Source organism: Panthera tigris, chromosome E1 (assembly GCF_018350195.1).
Source record: "Panthera tigris isolate Pti1 chromosome E1, P.tigris_Pti1_mat1.1, whole genome shotgun sequence".
NCBI classification, from domain to species: Eukaryota; Metazoa; Chordata; class Mammalia; order Carnivora; family Felidae; genus Panthera; species Panthera tigris.
Window position 1 is genome coordinate 5,684,121 of NC_056673.1, and position 26,570 is coordinate 5,710,690.

The following is a 26,570-nucleotide window of genomic DNA, read 5'->3' on the forward strand; positions in this document are numbered from 1 at the left end:
GGAGTGGACTCAGGACCCACTAGGTTTTCTGCGTAGTGACACGGTGTTCCCTCTACCTGCCCTCCAATCTCCCTTAGGGTGGAGGACCCCCTCCCAGCATTTGCCAGAAGCACCCAAAGGTCAGAGTTACCCTCCTCTTTCCTGTTGGAAGAGGTCCTCGCCTAGATTGGAAGAAAGGCTGGGTTTGCAGGTTCTGTGACTTCAGATGAGCGTGTGCGAGGGAAAAACACAATCTGTCACAGTAGTGTCTTCTGAAGGCTCCCGTCCGATGAAGCGGCTTCTGTGGACTTGGGAGGGGCTCCTCCCCGAGGCTGTGCGCTGTCCACCTGTCACTTAATTCTGAGCACAGCTGGGGCACTGCCGTATCAACGACAACAGTGACAGCAAGACGCCCGTACTGTGTACTTGCCGTGTGCCAAGCACTGGCCTAAACCCTAAGCCAACCCGGACTGCTTTCACTCCCGCCATTATTATCCTGTTGCAGATGAAGAAACCCAACAGAGACGCCCAGTAACTTGCTCACTGTCGCCCAGCCAACCACATGGCAGATTCCTTCTCTCGCAGGAGTGGTTGCTGAGAATATCGGTGTCTCCCTCTTGGCTTGTCCTTGAGACCTTTTGAAGGATCTGTTTTCTGTCAATATCCCTTAAGATAGCTGTGCTTCTGGAGCCAGATAACGTGTTTCCCTTGAAATGGATTTTTATTTTTTTGAAGTTTATTTATTTATTGAGAGAGAGCGAGCGAGAGAGAGAGAGAGAGAGAGAGGTGGGCAGGAGCAGAGGGAGAGAGAGAATCCCAAGCCGGCTCTGCCCTGTCAGCAGAGCCGGATGCGAGGCTTGAACTCATGAACCGCGAGATCATGCCCTGAGCTGAAACCAAGAGCCAGACTCTCAGCTGGCGGAGCCACCCAGGCACCCCGACATGGATTTTTAAAAAAAAAATCAGGGGCGCCTGGGTGGCTCAGTCAGTTAAGCGTCCGACTTCGGCTCAGGTCATGATCTCACAGTTTGTGAGTTCGAGCCCCGCGTCGGGGCTCTGTGCTGACAGCTCGGAGCCTGGAGCCTGCTTTGGATTCCGTGTCTCGCTCTCTCTCGGCCCCTCCCCTGCTCATGCTCTGTCTCTCTCTGTCTCAAAAATAAACAAAACACTAAAAAAAAATTAAAAAAAAAACAAACCAGAAGTAAACCCACCAGTCACGTAAATAATGTTGTTATAGTTTGTTATCTATTAGAGAACCTGGAAAGAGGCTGAAATATACATGTGGCTTTTTTCTTGTCTGTGTGAATTCTATTTACCTGTGCTTCCTCTTTGCTTTGTGAGTTTAGCCAAGTTATTTATACCAAGCCAATCTAATAATAAGGCTACGATACTCATCAGCCTTCCTATTTTCCTAAGCAACCACCCACGCTCCCCATGATTTCTAGCCCTTCCCATACTCATCTGAGCGTTATCTCCTGCTGCTCTTAGTATTTTAACTATTTTGTGAACTGGCCCTATAGGATCTTCTGAAGACAACCCTGGATTTCCACACGCTGGGAAAGCTTGAGTTTAGTGGCATCAGAGGGAGTGCCCTGAGTCGGCAGGTCCAGCAAATGTACGACGAATTTCAAGAGATGTACAGGGTCTTTACAGAGGCCCCCTATGACTGCTTGGACCCCCAGAGCACGGTAAGGCTTGGAAAGGCTAACTCACAAGCTTTTTCTCTTTCTCAGATGCCTCGAGGCCGTAGGGTCTGGGTGTTTACTTGCATTTTCCTTGTGTATTTCCTTTGGTTCCCGGGGCTCCGGTGGTTGTATTAAGAGACCACTCCCAGTTATTCTCTTTGTGAGGAGAAAGTTCAGGAAAGGCCTTTTCTAACGGCTGACTGCTCCAGACTGATGATACCCAGGGTTCCAGAGATGCTGAGACGTGTACGGGTTGATGGTGGGGGGCCGTGTGCAAAGCTTTCAGCTTCGAGCTCTGCGGAGGCCAGGCGCACCCGGGCAGAATTTCATTAGTGGCTTGGGGAGGGGGAAGTGAAACAGAGGCTGAGTTGTTCTGAGCTGACCCTGGTCCCCCAGGGAGTCTTCAGGCAGAGGAAAGGGCCAGAGTTGCAGTTTCCAGGATCCCACATGTCACCTGTAGCCCAGGATTCTGGACCCGTGGGTCCAAGCCTGCAGCAGGAAAAACAAAACAAAACAAAACAAAAAAGCAGAAGGGTCAGGACGGAAGCAGGGAATGGCATGCCTGTTAGGAGGGGCTGAATTAAGGGAGAAGGAATCACAAGAATATACCAGGGGAAGTGGAGAAAGAAATTGAGCAGAAATCTACTCTGAGCACCTCCAGACCTTGGGTGATTAGCTGGCCAAACCCAGAAGGGATCACTTTCTAAAAATTCCATGAGTCTCAGGTGGAAAAAAAAAAGGGGGGGGGGCGGTGGCATATGAGAAAACAGGATATATACTGTGTGTTTGCTACAGAGTGATAATCTGAAAACACACCAAATCCTACCCACAAGGAAACATACTAGTATTAATGTGCTTGGGTTTGGGAAGTAGAAAAACACTATGCTGTTCTGGTTTTGTCTTTTTTGTAAGGCGATGCATCAGTGTTGGAAAGCGATAATAACAGGTAATAATGATTCCACAAATAAAAGTTTCTTTGACAATGGCTACGCTCTAAGAAAGAGAACACACTTGGGGCCGTCTGACAAAACACAGTATTTGGGAGGATTTTGACTTGGGGCAGGAAGGAAAGTAGGAGGTAATGATACAATAGCCTTACTGCCGGGGCTGTTGGCGCTGAGGTGGCTTCTGGGGTGACATGAGCTAGCACTGGGGGTGAGAGAAGGGACTTCAGAAGGTGGGAGAGGGGCCCCGAAAGGGGGTGACAAGGAGCCAAGCTCACACCGGACTCAATTTACCAGGAAAGTGGCATCCAGGAAAACAATACTGCAGTAATAGGGTCACTGCATGGATAGAAACAAAGCCATGCCAGGGTGAATTTTAGAAACTTAAAGTAAGTCCTGGGTGTAGCCAATTCAAGCACATAGGTGGTAGTAAAGAGCATAGTGGGATTGGCCTTGAGGAGCTCACGTTCGTCCTACGTCCACGTGATGTCTCTATAGGAATTCGAAAATGACGTGTCCGAATTTCGCCAGAGAGTAGAAGATCTTGACCGAGGGCTGGGGACCATCTTCATTCAAGCCTTCGATGATGCCCCCGGTTTGGAGCATGCCTTTAAGGTTTGTGCAGCGGGGGGTGGACAGGTGGGAGCCACCGCTGTGCTCAATTCTGTCCCCACCGTCAGCTGAGGGGGACAAGGCCCCTCTTCCAATGGTTTTGTCCCCACAGATGTCAATTGTTCCTGTGGGTCTTCTAGAATGGTGTTGTGGGAGAACTAGGCAAAGGGACTGGGCAGAACTAGGGCTCTCAGGTTGATCATTAATGCTTTTCTAGAAACACGACGATGTGAAAATACTTTCCAAAAGAGTTTATTCTAGAATGTTCTCTCTGGGCCTTATCCCGAGTGTGCCCATTAGGAGTGAAGAAGTCTACTTGCGGTCGCCCCCCTGAAAACCTGGGCTATTAACCAGTGCCGCAGGGCTGATTCAAGCCGGAGCAAACCCCCCCATAAGTGGTTGCAGGGTTCAGCTACCAGCTGCTGAAGTCCATCAGGGGCCAGCTGGAGCAGGAATAGGGAGGAGAAGGCACCGGACAAGTGGACAGTGGGTGCACACTGAGACTTCTGAGTCGTGAGGCACGATGCCTTCACGGCACGTGACCGATCTTCTCTAAACTGCAAAGGAACTTCAACTCTGTAAAGACTTGAAGATTAGAACAAGGACTGACCGGTGGCAGTTATAAGGAGGCCAATTTGGGCTCTGTGGAGGAGAGAGATTTCTGTGAAAGGTGGAATGGACTTCTCCAAGAAGTCGATGAGTGTCCAGGCGCTGAAAATGTCCTTGGGTAGCCTCGATGACCAGTGAGACAGTTGTCGAAGAGGCTCAAGCCCTGGGTGGGTGAGTCCGTGCCATTCTGGGATAGTGGGTGATCCAGCATGCCAGCCTTCGTTAGCCATCGAGCATAGAGACACATGACCTTTCATAAACAGTGCGGCCCCATAACTCATGGGGAAACACTTGTAGGATTCCTCTCTCCAAGCCTTTGAACTCATTCCGGAAATTAGTTCCAGAATTAGTTCTCTCTGAAACTTTTTTCTTGCTTGCCACCCTCAAATTTGAGCCTTCCACATTCTCCCCAACACCTGGCCCACGTAGGGTTTTTTTTTTTAGTTTATTTATTTATTTTGGGAGAGAGAGGGAGCAGGGGAGGGGCAGAGAGCAAGGGAGAGAGAGACTCCCAAGCAGGCTCTGTGCCGTCGGCACACAGCCGGATGCAGGGCTCGAACTCATGAACTGTGAGATCGTGACCTGAGCCGAAATCAAGAGTCAGATGCTTAGCCAACTGAGCCACCCAAGCACCCCTAGCTCAGTTAGCTTCTTTACCTCATCTCTATTTCTGTTTTATTTCTCTTTTTTTAATGAAGATCAGCTCTCTGACATCTTTAGCTTTCTCTTTGTTTAATCCTTTACTCAGGGTCTCTCAACACATGAGAGTCTGGTGGGTAATTCAGCAGACAGGTCTCCTTCTCCTTTAGAAGCAAAGGAGGGAGGGGCGACTATGAATAGCCACCTATTTATAATCATTGACTCAACAGTTTTTGACCCTCTGCTGCCAGCAGACATCTGAAAGAAATAGCCAGGAAACAAGCTGTAACCTTAGAAAGGTTGGATCTGTGACTTTTTCTTCTTCTCTCTCTGCCTCCTCTGCAGCTGCTAGACCTAGCAGGGAACCTTCTGGAAAGACCGCTGATAGCGCAGGATGCATCTGAAAAGTACCTGCTGTTCGTCCGAATGTTCCACAAAGACCTGGATACCGTGAGGGTGATCTACAGTCAGCGCGTCCAGGAGGAGGCGGAACTTGGTAGGTTTGTGGCGAGCGGATTTGAATGGGGGAGTTCTGTTACCAGCAAGGGTGCAGCTCAACCCTCTTGTGCCCGTTAAATGGCCACGGTGGGTCCATGACATCCTCCCAGAAAAGAGAGCACAGTCTTCCTGCTTGAAATCTCAGGCCGCCTTGGGTAATTGTAGAATTCACTGACCCGCGCATTTCCCTGTGTCTGGGGCTGCGACTGGCAGCCGACCCAGAGCACTGAAGTCCCGACTGCTTCTGGCTGAGACCTTAGCACCATGCGTGAGTTGACCCTTGATCAGTGTTGCCACACTGATCAATCTCCAGCGTACCTTAGTTCCACAAAGGATTTCTACATGCCTGGGGAAAGTTTCTGCTCCCTTCTGACACCATAGCAAACCCTGCTTCTGGAGGGGGGACCCTGCAGGAGGCTGACAAAGCGCGGGTCCGTGCCGAGGTGTGATGTCTCCATTCTTGAAAAAAAATTTTTTTCTAACCTTTATTTATTTTTGAGAGAAAGAGAGAGAGAAAGAGCATGAGCAGGGGAGGGGCAGAAAGAGAGGGAGGCACAGATTCCGAAGCAGGCTCCAGGCTCCGAGCTGTCAGCACAGAGCCCGACGTGGGGCTCAAACCCACGGACTGGAGATCATGACCCGAGCCGAACTCGGACGCTTAACCGACTGAGCCTCCCAGGCGCCCCATGACGTCTCCATTTTTGCCGCAATTCTTAGATGCCCTGTCTTACCTGCTCTGAAGTCAAACACAAGTTCAGTTCTGCTCTACAAGCATTTCTTGAATCCTCACTATATGCAGGGCACCTCTGTGGGCACTGTATACAGAGGCAGGCCTGGGTAAGGGATAAAGTAATTAATACTAAAGGGTTGTTCTTCAAGGAACACATCAGACATGAACAGGCTTAACAGTAATGCAGAGCAGAGAACACAGGCGATGTTCAACTTGAGTCGCAGCGAACGGTAACGAAACAAGACAGCTTATGGCCGGGAGGTCTGAGGGGAGTGTGTGGGGTAGGTGGCCTTGAGCTGAGCCCTGCAAGGTTGGGGGATAGACAGCCAGGGAGAAATGGCAAAGGCCTCTGAAGCAGAGACAGGAGAGGAAGGTGATGGGTGGCACCTGCTTCAGCCAAACGAGGTTACATGGGGAGATTATGTTAGTCACAGAGTTTGGGGCAACATTATCACCTTCTTTGAGTGCCATATTTAGGAATTTGGAGTTCATTCTTTGGGTAACGGGAAATTTTCCAGGGTTTTTAAGCAACAGAGTAGTAGGACCACTATATAAAGAGGTTTGCAAGTTCCCAGGGAGGTCATGAAGAACTGCTTCTTAGGGGCGCCTGGGTGGCTCAGTTGATTGAGTGTCCGACTCTTGGTTTCTGCTCAGGTCATGATCTCATGGTTCATAAATTTGAGGCCCACGTTGGGCTCTACACTGACAGCATGGAGCCTCCTTGGGATTTTTTCTCTCCTTCTCTCTCTCTGTCTCTTTGCCCCTCCCCTGCTTGTGTGCTTTCCCTTTCTCTCTCTCTCTCAAAATAAATAAACTTTAGAAACAAACGTTTCTAAAGTTCTGTAGGTCGGAGCCCAGCATGATGTGCCTTGATCTCCACTGAGAGTGGCCCAGGGCTGAAATCACAGCGTTGACCAGGGCCAAGTTCTCATCAGGAGGTCCCGGGGAGTAGGGGGAATATGCTTTCGAGCTCATTTCATTGGGAGAATCCAGTGCCTTGTGACTGTAGCCCCGAGGTCTGCAATTCCTCGTTGGCTGTTGGGGGGGGGGGGGGCTGGGGGGGCCACTTAGTGACTTGCTGGCACGCCCATGCCTCCATCTTCAGGCCAGGTATGGCTTCCTGAATCCCTGACTTCTCCTTCCAGCCACCAGAGAAAACGTTCTGCTTTAAAAGGACTCACCTGATTAAGTCAGGCCCACCCAGGATCATCTCTCTTTTGCTATCTAACATAGCGTCATCACTGGAGTGATTTCTCAATCGTATCTGGTTCCCCACCCCCTCCACACACACACTGAAGAGGAGAGGATTATGCAAGGGTTAGGGTCATTGGTGTCATCTTAGCATTTTGCCCTGCTGTGGAGGCCGGGCAGAATGTGACTGTAACAGATCAGGGCTGAGGGTACGACATCAGGGAGCAGTGGGGTCTGTGGTAAAATAAGGAAGAGACCACTATTCAGCTACACTTGCTAGTTAGAAGTGGTGGCTGGTTCTTGCCAACTCTTCCAACTGAGATTTTTTTCAAGAAATGGAATCCAGGGGCACCTGGGTGGCTCAGTCGGTTAAGTGTCCAACTCTTGGTTTCAGCTCAGGTCATGACCTCACATCCGTGAGTCTGAGCCCCACGTCGGTCTCTGCACTGACAGTGCGGAACCTGCTTGGGATTCTCTCTGTCCCTCTCTCTCTCTGCTCCTCTCCCCACTCTCTCTTTCTCAAATTAAATAAACTGAAAAAATAAGTTTTAAAAATTTGTCTTAAAAAATGAAATCTAATCACTGTTGAATCCTGACAAGTAATTGTGAGCAAAGAAACCCACTGTTTGGACTAAAGTAAGAGGATCCAGGCTGTGCTGACGCTGGGCAAGTGATTCACAACCCACACGGCCTGTCTCATTCATCATCTTAGTGAATTTTCACAGAAACCCTGGAAATGAAGCAGAGAAGATAGTATTCCCATTTTATAGATGAAAAAACTGAGGCCCAAAGAGATTCTATTGTCTGTTTAAGGCAGTGTTTTCAACCCTGAATGTGCAATTGAAATCATCTCCAGAGCTTTTAAAAATACAGATGACTGGGCCCCACCCAGACCAATTAAGTCAGAATGGCTGAGTCAGGGTCCAAGCATTAGTAATTTTTTTAAGTTTGTTTGTTTATTTATTTATTTATTTAAGAGAGAGAGAGAGAGAGAAAGCAGGAGGGGGGGGCAAAGAGGGGGAGGTGGAGAGAGAGAATCCCAAGCAGGCTCCACACTGTCAGCCCAGAGCCCCAAGCAGGGCTGGATCCCATGATCTGTGAGATCATGACCTGAGCTGAAATCAAGAGTCAGATGTTTAACCCACTGAGCCACCCAGGTGCCCCGGGATTTTTTTAAGAGCCCCCAGGTGATGCTGATGTGCAGGCAGGTGGAAAGTCCCAGGTGTGGAGTCAGAAAGCCAGTGAGGGGCAGCGCTGGGCTGGGCACCCCTGTCCTCAGACCCCATTTGGTGTTCTCCCCCAGGCCCCTCCTCACTCCTTAGCCTACAGGCCGATCTCCCGGGACCCACCCCCATCTCAGTGTGGGCACAGGGTGACTTTAGCAGGTGGAGGTACTGAGGCAAAAAGTAGGGGCGGGGGGCGGGTATTCCTGGGCAGAGTGGGGCCGGGGGCGGGCCTCCTTCAGTCTGCCTGTGCCGTGTCCCCAGGGTTCGCCGCCGTGCACAAGAACATGCCCACCGTGGCCGGGGGTCTCCGCTGGGCACAGGAGCTGCGGCAGCGTATCCAGGGCCCCTTCGCCAGCTTCAGACGCATCGCACATCCGTGAGTAACCGACTCCCCAAAGGCGGGTGCGTTTTAGGCTTCAGCTCCCGCTCTGGATTTTTGCAGAAATGCAGCTCACTTCCCTAAGGCATGAAAATCACCTTCATTTCTTTCCCTTTTCAGCAGTAGACCAGCATCTTAAGTCCGTTTGGGCTGTTGTACAGAATGCCACAGATCTGGTGGCCTATAAACACCAGAGGCACTTCTCACACCTCTGGAGGCTGGCAAGTCCAAGATCACGGTGCCGGCAGATTTGGTGTGTGGTGAGGCACACCCCTGGTTCACAGATGGCTGTCCCCTCACTGTGTCCACATGGCAGGTGGGACAAGGGACCTCCATGGAGCCTCTTTTTAATAGGACACTAATTCCTTAATGAGGCTCCACCCCTTCACGAGGCCCCACCCCCACCATGAGGCTCCACCCCTTCACAGGGCTCCACCCCCTTCATGAGGCACCACCCCTTCATGAGGCTCCACTGCCTACATGAGGCTTCACCCCCTTCACGAGACTCCACCACTTCATGAGTCTCCACCCCCTTCATGAGGCTCCACCGCCTACACGAGGCTCCACCCCCTTCACGAGACCCCCCCCATGGCCTTCAGGAGGCTCCACCCCCTTTGCAAGGCCCCTCCCCTTCATGAGGCTCCACCCCTTAAGAAGGCTCCACCCCTTCATGAGGCTCCACCTCTTCACGGGGCTCCACTGCCTACATGAGGCTCCACCCCCTTCATGAGACTCCGCCCCCTTCACAAGGCTCCACCTCTTCACCGGGCTCCACCCCCTTCACGAGGCTCCATGCCTCCATGAGGCTCCACCTCTTCGTGAGGCCCACCCCCGCCGCGAGGCTCCACCCCTTAAGAAGGCTCCACCCCCTTAAGAAGGCTCCACCCCTTCATGAGACCACCCCCTTCACGAGGCTCCACCCCTTCATGAGGCTCCACCCCCTTCATGAGGCTCCACCCCTCCATGAGGCTCCACCCTCATGGCCTAATCACTCCCGAAAGGCCCTGCCTCCTAATGCCATCACATGGAGGGTAGGATTTCAACATGTGAATTTTGGTGTGGGAGGGAACAGAAACATGCAGTAACGAGATTGATACATTTGGACTCATTAGGGGACAGTTGGTGCAAAATGAGGCTTCCTGGATGACAGGCGGCCTCTTTTTTGCTCCATCAGATTGATTTCTTTTCTTTAATGTTTATTTTTGAGAGAGACAGAGAGCGACAGGGAGACACAGACCCTGAAGCAGGTTCCGGACTCTGAGCTGTCAGCCCAGAGCCCCACACGCCAACTCACCGTGGGATCACGACCTGAGCCGGACGCTTAACCTACTGAGCCACCCACGTGCCCCGAGGGTCCTTTCTAGAGGCAAAGGAGTCCGGGTTTTCCGGCTCTTTGGGGCTTTCCCACCAGTCTCCTCTAACACAGCGTCTCCTGGCTACTGAGGCTGCTGGAAAATAGAGAAGCCCAGTGTCTAAAGCGTGCTGTAAAGTCTTCGCCTGTTAGATACCTGGGGCTCTTGTTACATGCAGCTTCCCAGGCCTCACCTCCCACTGCTGAATCCGAATCGCGAAGCGGGATGGGGCCTATGAATTGCTTCCTTGGCAAGCTCCCCCCGCCCCGTGATTCTGATGGTTGACCAGGTTTGGAAACCACCGGTTTCCACAATCTGGAAGCTGGGCTACCTAGAGGCATCTCAGCTGCAAGAAGCGAGAGAACTGTTTTGCGGTATCACGTTCAGGATGCTTCGGGAAAGGGCGGTCTTTCTCTGACCCCTCTTTCTAAAGAGTCTCCGTTGAGGGCACTCAGCTTTGGCAAACAAAACGGCAACCAAGCGTTGAGACCCTGGCCTCCCAGGTGTTTTTGGCATCGGGTAGGACGCCGGCGACCCTCTGGTGCAGGTGGCAGGACTGAACGCTTTCAGGGGCCGGGGAAGAAAAACGGAAGACCGGCCAGGCTGGGGTCCCACAAGTGGGTCACCAGCACCCCATCCAGCGCTGCCCAGTGTAAAAGCTGACTCCGTAAGAGCGCTCCCCCCACGCAGACAAGAGCTGAAAATCGCGGCGTGTCTGTAAAACGCCCAACTTCAGAGTTACCACCTGCTCTCAAACTCCACACCCATCCGATAAACAGGGGGTCAGGTCTGCCCTGCAGGCGATCCGTTGGCAACATCTGATCTGGTCTGAGCTAGCCGAGCTCTTTGTTTTGCAGATGAAGAAAGGGAGGAAAACGGAAATGAGGTGACAGGCTCACCACAGTCCCAGGGAGAGATCCCAGAAAGAACTGGAACAGTCTGGGGTCTTGAGACCCTGGCCCAGCACTCTTCCCGGGAAGCCCCCAGCCACAGGCAGCGTGGCCCAGGGTACCTCTGAGCCCCATCTTCTCAAACGTGCACGTGGATGTGGGCTGTCGGAGGGGAGGGGCATGACCTTGGGCGAGGGGCTCTCTGGCCGCAGCTGTTCCCCCAAGAGGCAGGCAGCTGTGTTTCATCGGCAGCCAATGTGTCTAGCCCAGGGGGGATGGGAGGGTGGTAAGAGGGCCTGGGCCTGGAGAGGGGATCTGAACGGCACCCAAGGTGTCCTCTGTGGTCCCCCCTGAAAATTCACCTTTGTTTAAAAATGAACTTATATTTGCAGCACCTTGCTCTGTTATATACAGCTGACCTTTGAACAACGTGGGTTTGAACTGGGCGGCTCCATTTACATGCAGGTTTTTTTTTCCTTTTTCTTTTCTTTTACTACAAGAAGTTTTATTGTTTCCATTTGGTCCGGGGTGGTTAAAAGCTGCCTAGAGTCTGCAGGGAAAAGTAAGTTCAGGCTGAAACCTCAACGCGAGCAGGCTGCGCAGAAAGGAGGTGCAGGGTCCCCTTCTTGTGTTTGACAAGGGGAGGAGCTACCCGCCTAGCCCAGCCTGGGGGCGGCCAGGCCAGCCTGCGGAGGTGGGCCAGCTGGTTACCGTCTTCTTGAGGAGTTTCACCTGCCCCTCTGGGACGTGGTTCTCGGGATTCCCAGAGGTGGGGTCTGTGCTCGTGCGACCCAGGGCAAGCGGATCCAGAAGGACCCGGTTCAGCTTCTCATCCAGAAGCGTGGAAGCTTCCGTGGCGTGGCAGGCTTCACCTCTCCCATCTCGGGATGGCTTCTGCGCCTTCTCGAACAGGCGCATCAGCTCCGCTGGGTTTGTGACTTCGAGAGACACTGGACACCCTCACGCTTCTCTGCCAACTGGGAGGAGAAGTGGCCCAGCCCTCCGGAGCCGCATCAGTGCATCCAGGTAGAAGCCCGGAGAGACAGGTGTAGGAGGCGTGCAGGTGCAGGTTGATCAGGCAGTTGACGGTGGCCTCCACAGCGGTGGAATGATTCTGACGAATCTGGGAGCTCGTGGTTGGTCAGCAACAAGGAGCTAAGCCCAGTAGATGCTGTTGGCTGGTCCCGGAGGCAGGGCATGGCTGACAGGATGATTCCAAAGATTTCAACGGGGAAAGAGGTAGGAGGGTGCCGGGAGACCGGAAGAAGGGTTGGCACTGGGTCTGTTCCTTGCACAAGGTGTTGAGGCCAGAGACAGACCCAGGGGCTACTGGGCGCACTGCCCAGACCGAGTTTGTATGGTGTTCTCCCTTGTGATTTTCTTACCATCTTCTCTCTAGTTTCCTTTATTGCCAGAATACAACGTATAACGTATGTAATGTAAAACGTACGTGTTCATGGACAGTTTGGGGTATCTGTAAGGCTTCCAGGCAAGAGTAGCTGTTAATAGTTAAGTTTTTAGGGAGTCCAAAGTTATATGCGGATTTTTGCCTGCGTGGGGGTTGGCGTCCCTCACTCCCACGTTGTTTAGGGGTCAACTACCTGTATGAATTGGCTATAAAGAACGTTTTCCATTCCTCACCACTAAGGGAAGGAGAACACACAGGGAGTTTGCAATTATTCCTGTGGCTCCTGAAACTTCCAGGCGACTGGCACGGGCCCCCAGTGTGAGAGACCCTTCTCCCCTCTGGCCTCACTCTTCTCCAGAAACAAAACTGGGATCCGGCGTCTTGAGGCTTCCAGAAATCCCACGGCTCGGGAGGCGAGAGCTGGGGGGAGCCAGCCCACCTGGTCCAAAGCCCTTCTCTCGCCTCCTTGCTGCCTCCCCAGCCACACCTGCTCCTTCACCGGGAACGGGGACTAAGGACTGGGAATAAAACGCCAGGAAATCCAGTGCTTTCTCTGCAGGCACGAGGGCTTATCCTGAGAGCTCAGGATATCTGGTGGAGAACCCTTGTGTTGGGTTAAGGAGCAAATGGGTTTTTAAAAATCTTTGCAATCAGCCGGGAGAACGAACAAAAACAGACGCTCCCACACAGTCAGCGTGAAGGTGTCTGAAAATTACAGACACTTCGCCGATGTTCCCAGAGGCTGGACTCTCATTTCGTGTTGCAAAGGAACGTCACAACCGGGCGACAGTGTGGGTAACGGTGCCTCCAGCCGGACCCTGCTTACATGCCATGTGGCCCCCAGCATCCCTGCGGAAGCCTCTGTGTTCACGTGTGCGTTCACGTAGGGGGGGCATAAGAGGTGGGAGGGGAAACTTGCATCAACGTGTCAGTGAGTAATGGGTAGGAGGTTTTGTCATCACATGTCCTAGAAGGATTTCAGAGGAGACATATACACGTGTGTTACATATACATGTGTGTTACATATACACATGTGTGTTACATGTATACATATGTACATGTATACATATGTACATGTATACATATGTACATATGTACATGTATACATATGTACATGTATACATGTATACATATATATATACACACACACATCAGATGTCACTTTATACAAATATATACAAAATATTGTTTTGGGGGTGCCTAGGTGGCTCCGTCAGTTAAGCATCTGATGTCAGCTCAGGTCATGATCTCAAGGTCTGTGAGTTCGAGCCCCACGTCAGGCTCTGTGCTGACAGCTCAGAGCCTGGAGCTGGCTTCTGATTCTGTCTCCTGCTCTCTCTCTCTCTCTACCCCTCCCTTGCTCATGCGCTCTCTCTCTCTCTCTCTCTCAAAATTAAACAAACATTTAAAAAGTTTTCAATATTGTTTTTATATTTGATGTTGTGTAGTTTTATTATGTTATAATGCGTAACATTATGTAGTTTTTTTCCTTAAATACAGAAAACTGTAGCACCTAGAATGTTCCTTTCGTCTCAATTTCCGTTTTAATTCAGATTTTGGAAGGACTTTACTTGCCCATGCATGACTGGCTGGGCTAGGAGAGGGGGTTGGTGGAGCCCAGCGTGGGGGGTGGGGTGGGGTTCAGGTGCTGTGTTCACTGTCCCTGTCACCTGGGGGTCGGCCTGCATTTCAGGAAGTGCAGATGCCCTCTAGTGGCCGGTGGACGACACTGGCGAGAAGGACGCGGGGAACAGGTGCAGTTTGTTACTTCGATTATTATTTTGACCTCTAAATCGATGCCATTTCCCCCCCTCTTTTGTGTGGATAGTTGCCTGGAATCTGCCGAAGGAAAGCAAATGACACAAAAATATGAAGATATGCTCTCACTGCTCGACAAGTAAGCGGCTTCTGGCATCGTATTGTTCTGCAAATGGCATAGCCACCCCCGGCCCCCCTCCCCGCCCCCGTGATGCCTTCTGTGGTTACCGGTTTCACGTAGATTCCTCAGTGGCTGTGCAATGTCACTGTTGTAGGATGTAAACCACGGTGTCTGTGAGTCCAGCGCTTCTGGGTCTCTGGGGAATGCGGCTCTGTTCTAGGAACAGACGCTTTCCAGGGTAGTTGGGTTGGGAGCGTGAACTTGGCGGAGCCGGAGGAAGTAGGGCGCTCCTCGGGACACCTGGAGATCGGTGTCCCGGGAAGTCACAGCAGCCGCTCGCGAAGCAGAAAGCAACGGTTTGTGCTACGCAAAGAGAAAATAAGTTTTAAAAGTACTTCCTGCGTCCTCTTACGGAGAAAACAGAAGAATGACAATTCACACGGACTCTTAGTTCCTGCTCTAAAGCTGCGGTTAAGTCTTGTGGTTCAGGCCGTGATGCCCGCAGTCTCAGCCAATCCGGTGATGTCACCGCATGCCCGGGCTGGGGAGCCCTTCAGCGCCTCCCACTGGCTCTTGTCACTTTCACGTGACCCGAAAAGCCCTCGCTGTGGCCTTTGCCTCCCTCTCCAGCCTCGTCCCTTCCCCCCTCCGGCCTCAGCCGTTCCAAGATCACACTCCATGTGTCTCTTCTCTGCCCTGTGGTGGTGCTGATGCTTCTGCTGGGGGACATCCATTTCCCTTTCACTCTCCTACCTGTACTCCTCCTTTGAGACTCCGTCAAGCCTCGCCTCAGCCCCTCTTCCGTGCAGCCTTCCTGGCATTCTCCTTATCACACTCTCATCCCCGCCACTAGATGCCCGATGCCCGGTACATCTCTCCAGGATTGTTCTTCTGTATTTTCCGTGTTTACCCGTGGTCCAGGGCCTTCGCTCCATTTACCGTGGGGTGTTTATTCATCACGTTTTCAGTCATCGGGTAACGGCTGAGCGGCATGAAGATTACTGTGAGAGCAAATCTTGCCCAATAACTTCTTCCCGTGGTTAATGAGACTAATCACAACTCCCTTTATCTCCTCTAAAGATTGCATGGAGCCTCTCGACCGGGTTCTCATTTCAGCTGTGTTACCTTTTGAAAGCCGAGTCAATGACTTTGACCTAAGAACGTAGCCAGGCATTTTACTGACGGTACCTTCAGTTTTTGTTATAGACGTGCACATGTACCTATGTAGATATCTAGGTCATACACACATTAGTAGATCTCTGTCTTCAGCGGGTCATTGCCAGGCGCTGGGAGGGTGCTTCAGAGGTGACTGTTGTCTCTGGTCCTCTCAGGTACGAGACGAGACTTTATGAAGACTGGCGTCAGACCGTGTCAGAGAAGTCACAGTACAATCTTTCCCAGCCACTTCTGAAACGTGACCCAGAGACGAAGCAGATTGCCGTCAACTTTAACCCACAGGTAAGGCAGCAGGAATTTCCTTGTGGGTGCCTGAAGAGACTCCTTTAACTCTGCTGATTTCAAAGGCAACAGAGGCGTTTTATAAGAAATTGCAGAAGCTGCCCGAGGGAATTTCCACCCCGGATCTCCCTTTCGGGATGAATCCCGCGGTGCGTTGTTTCCTCACGTTGTCCAGTGTCCCCATTTTTCTCCGTGGTTGGTCAATACATTTGTGTCAATTTTGCACAACAGAAAATACAGCAGAATATGTTTTAAACTTTCATAGTTGGGTGATAACAGCTTTGTTATGAACTCGACTCCACATACAAAGTTAGAACGGCAATTGCGTCCAAGATAAATTCATCCAGAAGTTTACATATCCTATTCTAGGTATGCACCATCCGGAATTCAAGAAAGTATTTAAATAGGTAACAGGTATTGCTACGCCTGCCCTCAAGGAACCCACCAGCTAGTTGGGAGCTAGGACCTCAACATGCAAAAGTCTACCTTTATTAGATTATATGTGATAAATCTCCTTGGAGTAGCTTTGGAAATAAGACTCTAGATTACTGGTTCTCACCTGGGGCAATTTAGTCCCCTTGGAGATATTTTGGGTTGTCCGTCATGAACTGGGTGCCAATGGTGTAGGGTGAGCAGATTCTTAAGGATGCAGCTAAACTTCCCACGACACTCAGGACGGCACCCCACCCCACAAGCAGGAGTTTTTGTCTGAAAGTGTCAGGGGTGCTGAGATTGAGAGGCCCTGCTCTAGGCGATCAGAAGAGTTGAAGACCACTGTGGGCTGTAGCAATGTGGAAAACTTCATGCCAGAGAACGTGATAACCAAAAGCCAGCCCATATCAGGAAGTATATCAGAAAAAAAAAAAAAACAAAAACAACTTAAAAGTATAGGCCACGCTGAGCTAAACGCAGTCACCGACTTCTGTGTCAATGACGTGCTCTTGAGGTAGAGAGAGCCGGAAACTAAGCTGATAGCATGTGAGTGTCTTTTGAGAAAATTACAGTTTAAGTAGAACATCGACTCCGACGGTGATCAGAGTCAACAAAGGGGGTTGGAGGGTCCATTTCTTCACTTTGGTAGCACATAAGCCTGTCGTTTGACTCATTTAACTCCTTGGCATAATTTTATCGGCATTCACCGTGAGCAATGTTGATTGTTAAATGCCCAAACAGAGGAGGGTCTGGGTTACCCACGAAGCCACAGTCCAGAGGTTATAATTGTAGGAATGAAGCCCTCAGGACGAGACAGTTTTGAGTATACGGGACAGTATACTCCTCCTCTGTATACTCCAGAGCAAGGACTCTTTCTCTCTCCCAATGTGCAGCACATAGTAGGCACTTTCGAAGTGTTCGTAGGTGGTAGAAGGAAAGAGGGGAGAGTGAAAGAGAGAAGAAAGGGGGAGAGGGAATACCTGAATTATAAAGTGAGTTAAGGGGAGACGACCAAACACAAGTCAAAGAGGAGCTGTATGTGTCCCCGTTTCCAGCTTCGAGCAACATGACAGTGGCCGTGCTAGTAAGAATGAACAGTAACACATGTATCATTCTAGAGGGACATGATCAGATCTGCCCCTCTGGGGCCAGAAAAAAAATTCTTTTGCAAATTATTTAAAGTGTTTTAAATGCCCTATTATTGGATATTGAAATTATTTTCTCGTTTTATCAATCTGTATTTCACTGATCGAAAGATGCACTTTTTCTTTTTTTGTTACATCTTCGCATCTCTGAAAATGGCACGTGTTTATAGTTTAACCGCATTTTTCTTCCCTGGTTGGAAATGAAATAATAGAGAATCTTAACGTTGAAGCATGTTGGAAAGAAATAAAATACAGTATAAATAAAGCTACAGGAAACATCCTTAGTTATTGTTGTGTCCGTCCTCGATGATTTATGTGGGATAAAGGCCTGGAAATGGGGTAAAGGGTGTTCACATTGTGAGGATTCACATCTACATCATCAATTGGTTCTTCAGGAAGATGGAACTCGGTCATATCTCTTCGAGGAAGATATCCATTTCTTCAAATCACCCCCAGCCTGTCGAACAAAAAAAAAAAAAAAAAAAAAAAAAAAATATATATATATATATATATATATAGTATCTCAACATTGTTTTAATTTGTATTTATTTTGTGTGTGTGTGTGTATATATATATATATAGTATTGTGTGTGTGTGTGTGTATATCTATATCTATATCTATATATATATAGATATATATATAGTATCTCAACGTTGTTTTAATTTGTATTTGGCCACTAGTAAAGTAGAACCTTCTCATCTGTTCATTGGCCGGTCATAGTTCTTCTACAAATCACTTGTTCATGTCTCTTGCCCACTTCGGAGTGGAAGTGCCGTCTTTTCCTGTGAATTTGTTAGAATATTTGGGAAATATTTGTCGCATATTAAGAAATCCATTGCATGTGTTTCAGACCTGTTGAAATGTGCCGTTTTATTACGTGAACGATATTTAATGCCTGCAACCTTTTATATTTTATTTTCCGGTTGTATGTTTGGAAGGGCCTTCTCCACCTCAGTATTATATAAGTAGCCCTGATGTTTTAATTTTCTGTTTTCAGTTTTTACACTGAAATTTTTAATATCCGTCTTGAGCTTATTTCAAACAAAGTAGGAGACTGAAGCCATTTCCCCACCAGATGGTTAGCATTTGCCTTCATCCTGAGTAGGGTTGACTGGGCCGCAGCGGAGCACTGACCCAGAGCCACTGCGAGGAGAGCTGGGAGCCCAGGTGTCTCCATGCAAAGGGGAGGGGAGTGGGAGGCGGGTGGGAAGTATCTCTGGGGTGTTTTGTTGCCCACACTAATACACATCTGTCCTCGTGGGTTCAGAGGTAAACACAATAAATAGCGAAGACCCCAATACCTAGCAACCCAGCCAGAGGTCTCTTTTTCCATTGGCCCACGTCTGCTTCGCCTCTCACCGTTCAGTTCCACTGAACTCCGTGCCCACAGACATTCAGAGAGGCCTGAGTGACACAAAGGCGTGCCGGCACAGGCTCACAGAAACGAAGGGCTGTTTCCAACAGTTCCATTTAACAATTAAACTCGTACAATAGCATCTCCTCTCAGTTCTGTCCGTGTCTGTGTGTGCGTGACCTCATTGGGGTGAGCCCGTCACTGCATCAGCCATGTGCCCGAAAGCATCAGGGTAATCTGTCCAGCGTTGTTTTTGTTACTCTTTGGGATTGACGGACTTAACGGACTTGGTAAGCCTTGCTGCGTCTGCTTTCTCAATTTCAAAACTCGGTTCCCCTTCTCTAGATGGAAGGAGCAGGTAGGAGCAAACGTTACGAGGGGACCCGTTACGAAGGTCTTTGGGCCCCTGGGGTTTTCTAGTCCTTGACTGATGATTGCCACCCTTTACTGCCATGGGGCTGTAACCACTTTAATGCCGATTTGCTTCTCCAGCTGACTTCAGTGCTGAAGGAAATGAGTTATCTTGAATCGAGGCAGATGCGACATGTTCCTGAGACAGCAGCAGCCATGTTCTCCTCCAGGGAATTCTATCGGCAGCTCGTGGCGAAGTTGGAAGTGATGGCGAATTGGTACAACAGGATTATGAAAACTCTCGTAGACGTGGAATTGCCGTTACTGGAGAAAGAGCTGGGGAATATCGATCTCTGCCTGAAAGCTGCAGAAGAGACTCTGAACTGGAAAACGGAAGGTAGCAGGGCACTGCCTGGAATCTGGGGAGGGGGTTGGGGGTCAGGATCCTGATAAAGTTGGTAGAACTCGAATGACTCCCCCAGTAACCGGATTTGTGCTTGAAACTCAAGCCTAGCCTCTGAGACATGTATCCAAAGCAGAGAAGGCCAGAAGGGCTAGTATTCCTTGTCTTCCTTCTCTTCGGATAGGATTGGTAGACTGAGAAGATGTTGCCGCCACACGTTTGGGGAGGCTCAGGGTTTGCGTGACATACCCTGAGGTCTCCAACATATATTGGGCACTCCGTGAACGAGGGCTTTTCTTATATCATCACTGTCACTTAATTTTTCTCACTGAAATATAGACACCTTTTTTTAAAACTTTTTTTTATTTATTAAATAATCTTTACCCCCAACACGGGGCTCAAACTCATGACCTTGAGATCAAGAGTCCCATGTCCCACCGACTGAGCCAGCCAAGCACCCCTAGATTGTAGACATCTTAAGTGAGGGTACCATGATTTATTTCTTGTGTTTCTTCCAATTCAGCACTTTCATTGATGGATTAACTTTTGCAGGGTACTATGTAAGGGACCTCAATGGCACTTGGAATATGAGGTATATGGGACGTGGCTCCTACCCTCAAAGAACTCACGTTTAGTGGGACCAACAGACATATGTACAACCATAAATCACCCAAGACAGGCTATGATAAAAAGCCTTCACAGAGTTAAAAATAAAGTGTGCCAAATCACAGGGAGGGAGACTAATTCTCATTAGAGTCCTCGAAAGAGTTCATGTTTGCAAAGGAGGTCACCATCAACTCACAGAAGTCTTGGAATGCCATATTAAACGAATTAGAACTTTATTTTATATGCAAGAGGGAGCAATGTTTTCAACGTTTTTTTTTTAATTTTTTTTTTAATGTTTATTTTTGAGACAGAGAGAGACAGAGCATGAATGGGGGAGGGTCAGAGACAGAGGGAGACACAGAATCGGAAGCAGGCTCCAGGCTCTGAGCTGTCAGCACAGAGTCCGACACGGGGCTCGAACTCACGGACCGTGAGATCATGACCTGAGCCGAAGTCGGACGCTTAACCGACTGAGCCACCCAGGCGCCCCTGTTTTCAACATTTAATGAGGCGAAAGTGCTTTTCAGAAGGTCCATAACCCAAATACAATCACGATGGTGCACTGGTGTGCCCCAGCAACTATGACGATTTCTGTGCACTTGGTTGGTAAGCATTACCTCCTCGTTTCTTTTCCTCCGTAAGCAGGGTGATGGTAAGCACTGGCTTTTCAACACAACCAGGAAGAAAAAGACTCTGGTGCTAACAAAATAGCTTGTGCAAGAAAGCCTTTTGAAACCTACAGATATTAAATCCGTACCTTCTGTAGCGACTAGACCTTTAACTCTTTCAATTAAATGTATTTCTTTTGGGGAGCAGGCATTTGGGATTATGTCATTCAAATCACCAACAGCGTTCATGATCTCGAACAAAGGATTCAGAAAGCCCAAGACAATGTGGAAGAGATTCAAAACATCATGAAAACATGGGTGTCTCCGATATTTAAGAGAAAAGATGGAAAAAAGGAATGTCTCCTTTCCATGGATGACCAGCGCAACCGGATGGAAAGATACTACGATCTCATCAAAGAATCTGGACTTAAGATTCATGCCCTCGTTCAGGTAATAACGAGGTGTAGCCTGTCGGATGCACCTACCACTCGCAGAGGGAAAGCATCAGGAAGTGTTTGGATGCAGTAAGTGATTTGAAAATTAGAACGCTCAACAGATCCCGTGACTTCTGCATTCAGGGTAGAAGTTTATAGTGCGAGCGAGAGAACTAAAGCTAACAGATCGGTAGAGAGAAAAGTCACATTCTGGTACCAGTGTGTCAAAATTAATACTGTCGTAACGGTGTCACCGCATGACCTAAGTCCCACGCCAAACCCCGAGGACATGGAAGGAGATGCCAAGTACAGAACCCTAGAGTCCGTAATGGATCACAGTTGCTATTTTTGATTAGCTGTGGTTTGAATCACAGTAACATGCTGTACTTTGACTCTGTTAATTTTGTTTATCTGTTTTCTAATTCATTAATTTCTTTGTTTTTAAGTTTTATTTCTTTATTTTGAGAGAGCGAGAGAGAGAGCACGATCAGGGGAGGGGTAGAGAGGGGGTGGAAAGGGGATCCCAAGCAGGCTCTGCACTGTCAGCTCGGAGCCCGACTCAGGGCTCGAACTCACAAACTGCGAGATCGTGACCTGAGCCAAAATCAATAGTTGGACGCTTAACCAACTGAGCCACTGAGGCGCCCCTCTAGTTCATTAATTTCTGTTCTTTGTGCTTTATCCTTTCTTTCCTTAATTTGAGGTTGTTCTCCCCTTTTCATTCTCCCCCTACCCGCCAAGGGCAGAAACTTAGGGTATTGATTCTAAGCCTTTCTTCTTTTCTGATACAAGCATTTGATGTGATTTTCTCTCTTAGCTGTACTTTAGTTGCATTCCACAAATTTCATGTGCCTCATTTGCATTGTCATTCACTCTTAAATTTTTCTGCTTGTGACTCATTGTTTAATGGTCATTTGGAAGCACACTGTTTCATTTCCATATGTTCAGGGCTTCTCTGGATAGCTTAATGAAATCGACCTTGAGTTCAGTCCAGTTGTGGCCAGAGAAAGTACTCTGTAAGATCCAAATCATTTGGAATTCGCCAAAACTTGTTCCATGACCTAGAATACTGTCCCATCTTATTGCACATTGCTTGTACACTTGACAGTGCCTTCATTCTTCCGTTGTTGGGTGTAGTGCTCTATGAATCTCCGTTAAAGTTTAAAGTGGTTGATACTGTTGTTCAGATCCTCTGTATGGTTTCAGCATTTCTTGTCTGTGTGTTCTACCAATTACCGAAAGGGCCGTGTTAACATCTCCGCCTGTGACTTTGGGTGATTTGACTAACCCTTTAGTGCGGTCCAAGTTTTCATCAAGTTTGTGATGCTGTTTTAATACAGACACATTTATAATATCATGACTTTCTGATTCCTTCTCTTATAGACGGTATAGTAGAAACTTACTTTCCTAACAACTCTGCCTATTAACTGGGATGTTTAGACTATTACGGTTAGTGTAATTATGAGTGTGCTTGGATTTAGCCCTACCATCTTGCTATTTCCTGTTTGCTTCATCTCTGTTGTGTTGTTCTGCTCCTCTGTTCCTTCCTTCTTGTTATTCGCTATTTTTTTTTTACTTAACGTTTATTTATTATTGAGAGATAGAGACAGAGCATGAGCATGGGAGGGGCAGAGAGAGGAGGAGACACAGAATCCGAAGCAGGCTCCAGGCTCCGAGCTGTCAGCACAGAGCCCGACGTGGGGCTCGAACTCACAAACCGCGAGATCGTGACCTGAGCTGAGGTCAGACACTCAGCTGACTGAGCCACCCAGGCGCCCCTGTTATTCTCTATTTTTAAAAATATCCTATTCTGATTTCTCAGTGGGTATCCCATCTTTTACTTTAACGGTACTGTCATTGCATTACATTTGCAATGGTTGTTGTGGGTTATAGGTCTCTAATTACAATCAGTGATTGTTTTCCCATGAAATATAGGAACGTAGCCACAGTATGGTTCAATTCAAACACCCCCGTTCATCTTTGGTACTGTTGGTGTGTGCGTGTGTGTGTGTGTGTGTGTGTGTAACAAATCCCACACTAAATCCCAGGCCTTGTAGAGTATTCTATATTTTTGCCTTAAAAACTCAAGAAAAGGGACTCCTGGGTGGCTCAGTCGGTGAAGCGTCCAACTTCGGCTCAGGTCATGATCTCACGGTGCGTGGGTTCGAGCCCCGCGTCGGGCTCTGTGCTGACAGCTCGGAGCCTGGAGCCCGCTTCCGATTCTGTGTCTCCCTCTCTCTCTGCCCTTCCCCCACTCATACTCTGTCTGTCTCCATCTCTCAAAAATGAATAAACGTTAAAAAAAAAACTCAAGAAAAAAATACTTCTGGTATTTTAGATCCACCCACAGACTCGCCATTTCCAGACTTATTTTTTTCCCCTTTTCTGTAAAACTGACTTGCCACCTGGAGTCATTTCTCTGCAGCCTGAAGAACTCCGTTCAGTTTTTCTTGTAGTTCCACTCTGCTAACGACCCATTCTCTCAGTTTTTTGTTTATCTGAGATGTCCTTGTGTCACTTCTGGTTTTGGCGGATAGTTTCATTAGATCTAGAATTCTGCGTAGATGGTTTTATTTTCCCTCCACAAGTTATTTCCTTGTCTCCTCCCCTCCGATGTTTCTGATGCGAAGCCAGCTGCAATTGGTATCTTTGCTCCTGGATATGCAGTGTATTGTTTCTCCCAGGCTTCTTTTAATAGATTCTTTTTTATTTTTATTTATTTATTTATTTAAAAAAAAATTTTTAACATTTTATTTATTTTTGAGACAGAAAGAGACAGAGCATGAACGGGGGAGGGGCAGAGACAGAGGGAGGCACAGAATCGGAAGCAGGCTCCAGGCTCTGAGCCGTCAGCCCAGAGCTCGACGCGGGGCTCGAACTCACGGACCGCGAGATCGTGACCTGAGCTGAAGTCGGACGCTTAACCGACTGAGCCACCCAGGCGCCCCTAGATTCTTTTTTAAAAAATCCTTGGATTTCTTTTTTCTGCCTCACTACAATGTGCCTAAATAGGTTTACTTTCTGTTCACCCAGCTTGGAGTATGTGGCTTATTGAACCTGTTTTTCATTAAATTGGAGGAGTTTCTTTTTTCTCTTTTTAATTAAGAAAAAATTTTTTAAATGTTTTATTTATTTTTGACAGAGAGAGACATGGAGCATGAGCGGGGAGGGGCAGAGAGAGAGGGAGACACAGAATCTGAAGCAGGCTCCAGGCTCTGAGCCATCAGCACAGAGCCCGAGGCAGGGCTCGAACTCATGAACCGTGAGATCGTGACCGGAGCCAAACAAAGTCGGCTGCTTAACCCACTGAGCCACCCAAGTGCCCCAAATTTGAGTTTCTAATCAAATTATGCCATGCTTGTCTCCTGATTCCAACATCCGTTTTATTTTCTGCGTCTGTTTTTGTTTTTAATGTGACAGAAGTTCCTTTTTGTCTCCATGAAACAAGTCTTAGGAACAGGCATCCCCAGATTGGTATGGCGGCTATTTGCTGAGTATGTTGTTGGTGATTATTTCCTCTCTCGGTTAAACGTCACACTCTCCTGCTGCTTGGCGTGTCTAGTGATGTTTTCTTATTATATCTTAGTCATGTTGGATGCCACTTTAGGATCTGAGTGTCAGTCCCCTTAAAGGGTTCGTGTTTTGCCTTGGGAGGCAGTTAACTTACCGGTGGGTCAGCTGGTCCTGCCGAGGCTCGGTTTTAAGCTTTGTGAGGGTGGGTCTGAGGGGGCCTGACTCTAGGACAAAGCAGCTCTAACCCCCAAGCATGGCGTTGCTGGGGGCCCAGCAGAATGTGCCTGGGCTATCTGTAAGATGTCCTCATTTATGTCCGAAGGCACACAGATATTTTCCAGATATATTACCAGATATTCCCACATACATTACCGCAGGCCCACACAGTCTCCATGCAGCTTCACGGCACCCTGGCAACTGTTCTCCCCCAGGCCTCGCAGAGTCTGGCCCTGAGGATGTGCAGCTTACCACCCAGAGACTCCAGAAGATTCGGCAATCTCAGGAGCCCCAAGCCCCAACTGCTGGGTGGTCTTCTGCCCATCAGGAAGGACGCTGTCACTGTGGTCTACTTCTCCATGCCATGGTTGGGAAAGTGCTTCTAGGTCGGGAGCCAGGTGGTTTGTGAAACTCACCGTGTGTGTGTGTGTGTGTGTGTGTGTGTGTGTGTGTGTATGTGTATTTCCCTTCTCCCGAGGAGCACAGCCCCATGTTCCTGTTATCTAATTGCCCCCCAAGAATGGTTTCTTGTGCTGCATCTGCCATAGCTGCATCTGTGTCACGGACGGACAGGTCTGATCTCACCCCTCTGTCTTGGCCAGAAAATCGGAAACTGGAGCCGTTTCTTCTTGGTTCACAGAAATTCCAACAGTTTTGCCCCCCCCCCCCCCCGACCATAGTAGATTTGAGGTAAAGAGTCGAAAGGTACGAAGAGCTATACTGAGAGCATGACGTTGAGATAAAACCGTATAAAGCAGTCAGAACTGAATGTTTTACACAATAAAGAAGCAAACAGACATACAGGCTTACTAATACCCGAGAACAACTCTATATTGTCACTGTGTTGTGATTTGTGTGATGTTGGGCTTTAAATCATTCAGAAACTCTTCTACCTGTGTAGGAAGGAAAGGGGTATGTTAATGCATTTTGGAAATTTTAGAGTTTTATCATGTAAAGACAGGATCGTGAGACTTTTTTTTTTTTCAATATTTTATTTAACTTCTAGTTAGTTAACACACAGTGCAACATTGGTTTCAGGAGTAGAATTCGGTGAGGCATCACTTACATACAACAGCCAGGGCTCATCCCAACAGATGCCCTCCTTAATGCCCATCTAGCCCATCCCCCACCCACGTCTCTCCATCAATCCTCAGTTTGTTCTCTGCATTTAAGAATCTATGAGGGGCGCCTGGGTGGCTCAGTTGGTTAAGCGTCTGACGGCTCAGGTCATGATCTTGCAGTACACGGGTTTGAGCCCCGCGTCAGGCTCTGTGCTGGCAGCTCGGAGCCTGGAGCCTGCTTTGGATTCTGTGTCTCCCTCTCTCTCTCTGCCTCTCCCCTGCTTGTGTTCTTTCTCTCTCAAAACTTAACGTTAAAAAAAATTTTAATAAAGAATGAGAGTTTTTAAATTTATTTTTGGGAGAGAGCACGAGCAGAGGAGGGGTGGAGAAAGAGTGAGAGGGGATCTCAAGCAGGCTCCACACTTCCAGTGCAGAGCCGGGTATGGGGTCTGATCTCATCCACGGTGAGATCGTGAACCTGAGCAGAGATCAAGAGTCAGAGGCTTAACCCACTGAGCCACCCAGGCGCCGCTATGAGATTTTTTTTTAATTCAGGGGGTTTATACGTGGAAATGTTTGTAAAGGGGCGTGAGTCGCCTAAAAAACGTACCTCTTCAGAGTAGTTACCACTTTCTTTGAAGATGTGCAATAAATAGAAAGTCGATGTCAGAAGGCTTAATGATGAAAATGATGGCGGTAGGTGGGATGTGTGTGCCCCACGCCACCAGATCAGGGAGGAGGGAGAGAGCACGCATGCATTCCTTGATGTGTGTACGTTTTCTAAATCACTCAGCCGGCTGCTTTTAATACCAACTGCCCTGAGCAAACCCCTCCAGCTCATTTCTGAGGACTCGCCAGGAAATGCTTTACTTGCTTGAACCCCAAAGTTCTTACACGCCTTGAATCACCAAGCCCTCTCTCCATAGCGTCCCTTTTTCTCTCTGCCCTGACTCCCGTCTTGATATTG

The 26,570-nt window shown here is 48.7% G+C and overlaps 1 protein-coding gene across 1 annotated transcript in view; it reads left to right on the forward strand.

The window, feature by feature from the left end:
• The window catches only part of DNAH9 (dynein axonemal heavy chain 9), a 332,476-nt gene that overhangs the window by 25,136 nt on the left and 280,770 nt on the right, over positions 1-26,570 (forward strand). Inside the window, exons 7-14 of the mRNA XM_042967844.1 lie at positions 1,500-1,667; positions 3,107-3,223; positions 4,814-4,964; positions 8,375-8,489; positions 13,971-14,039; positions 15,353-15,479; positions 18,904-19,159; positions 20,588-20,829. Coding sequence (XP_042823778.1) covers positions 1,500-1,667; positions 3,107-3,223; positions 4,814-4,964; positions 8,375-8,489; positions 13,971-14,039; positions 15,353-15,479; positions 18,904-19,159; positions 20,588-20,829 — 1,245 coding nt within the window. The remainder of the gene's footprint in view (positions 1-1,499; positions 1,668-3,106; positions 3,224-4,813; positions 4,965-8,374; positions 8,490-13,970; positions 14,040-15,352; positions 15,480-18,903; positions 19,160-20,587; positions 20,830-26,570) is intronic.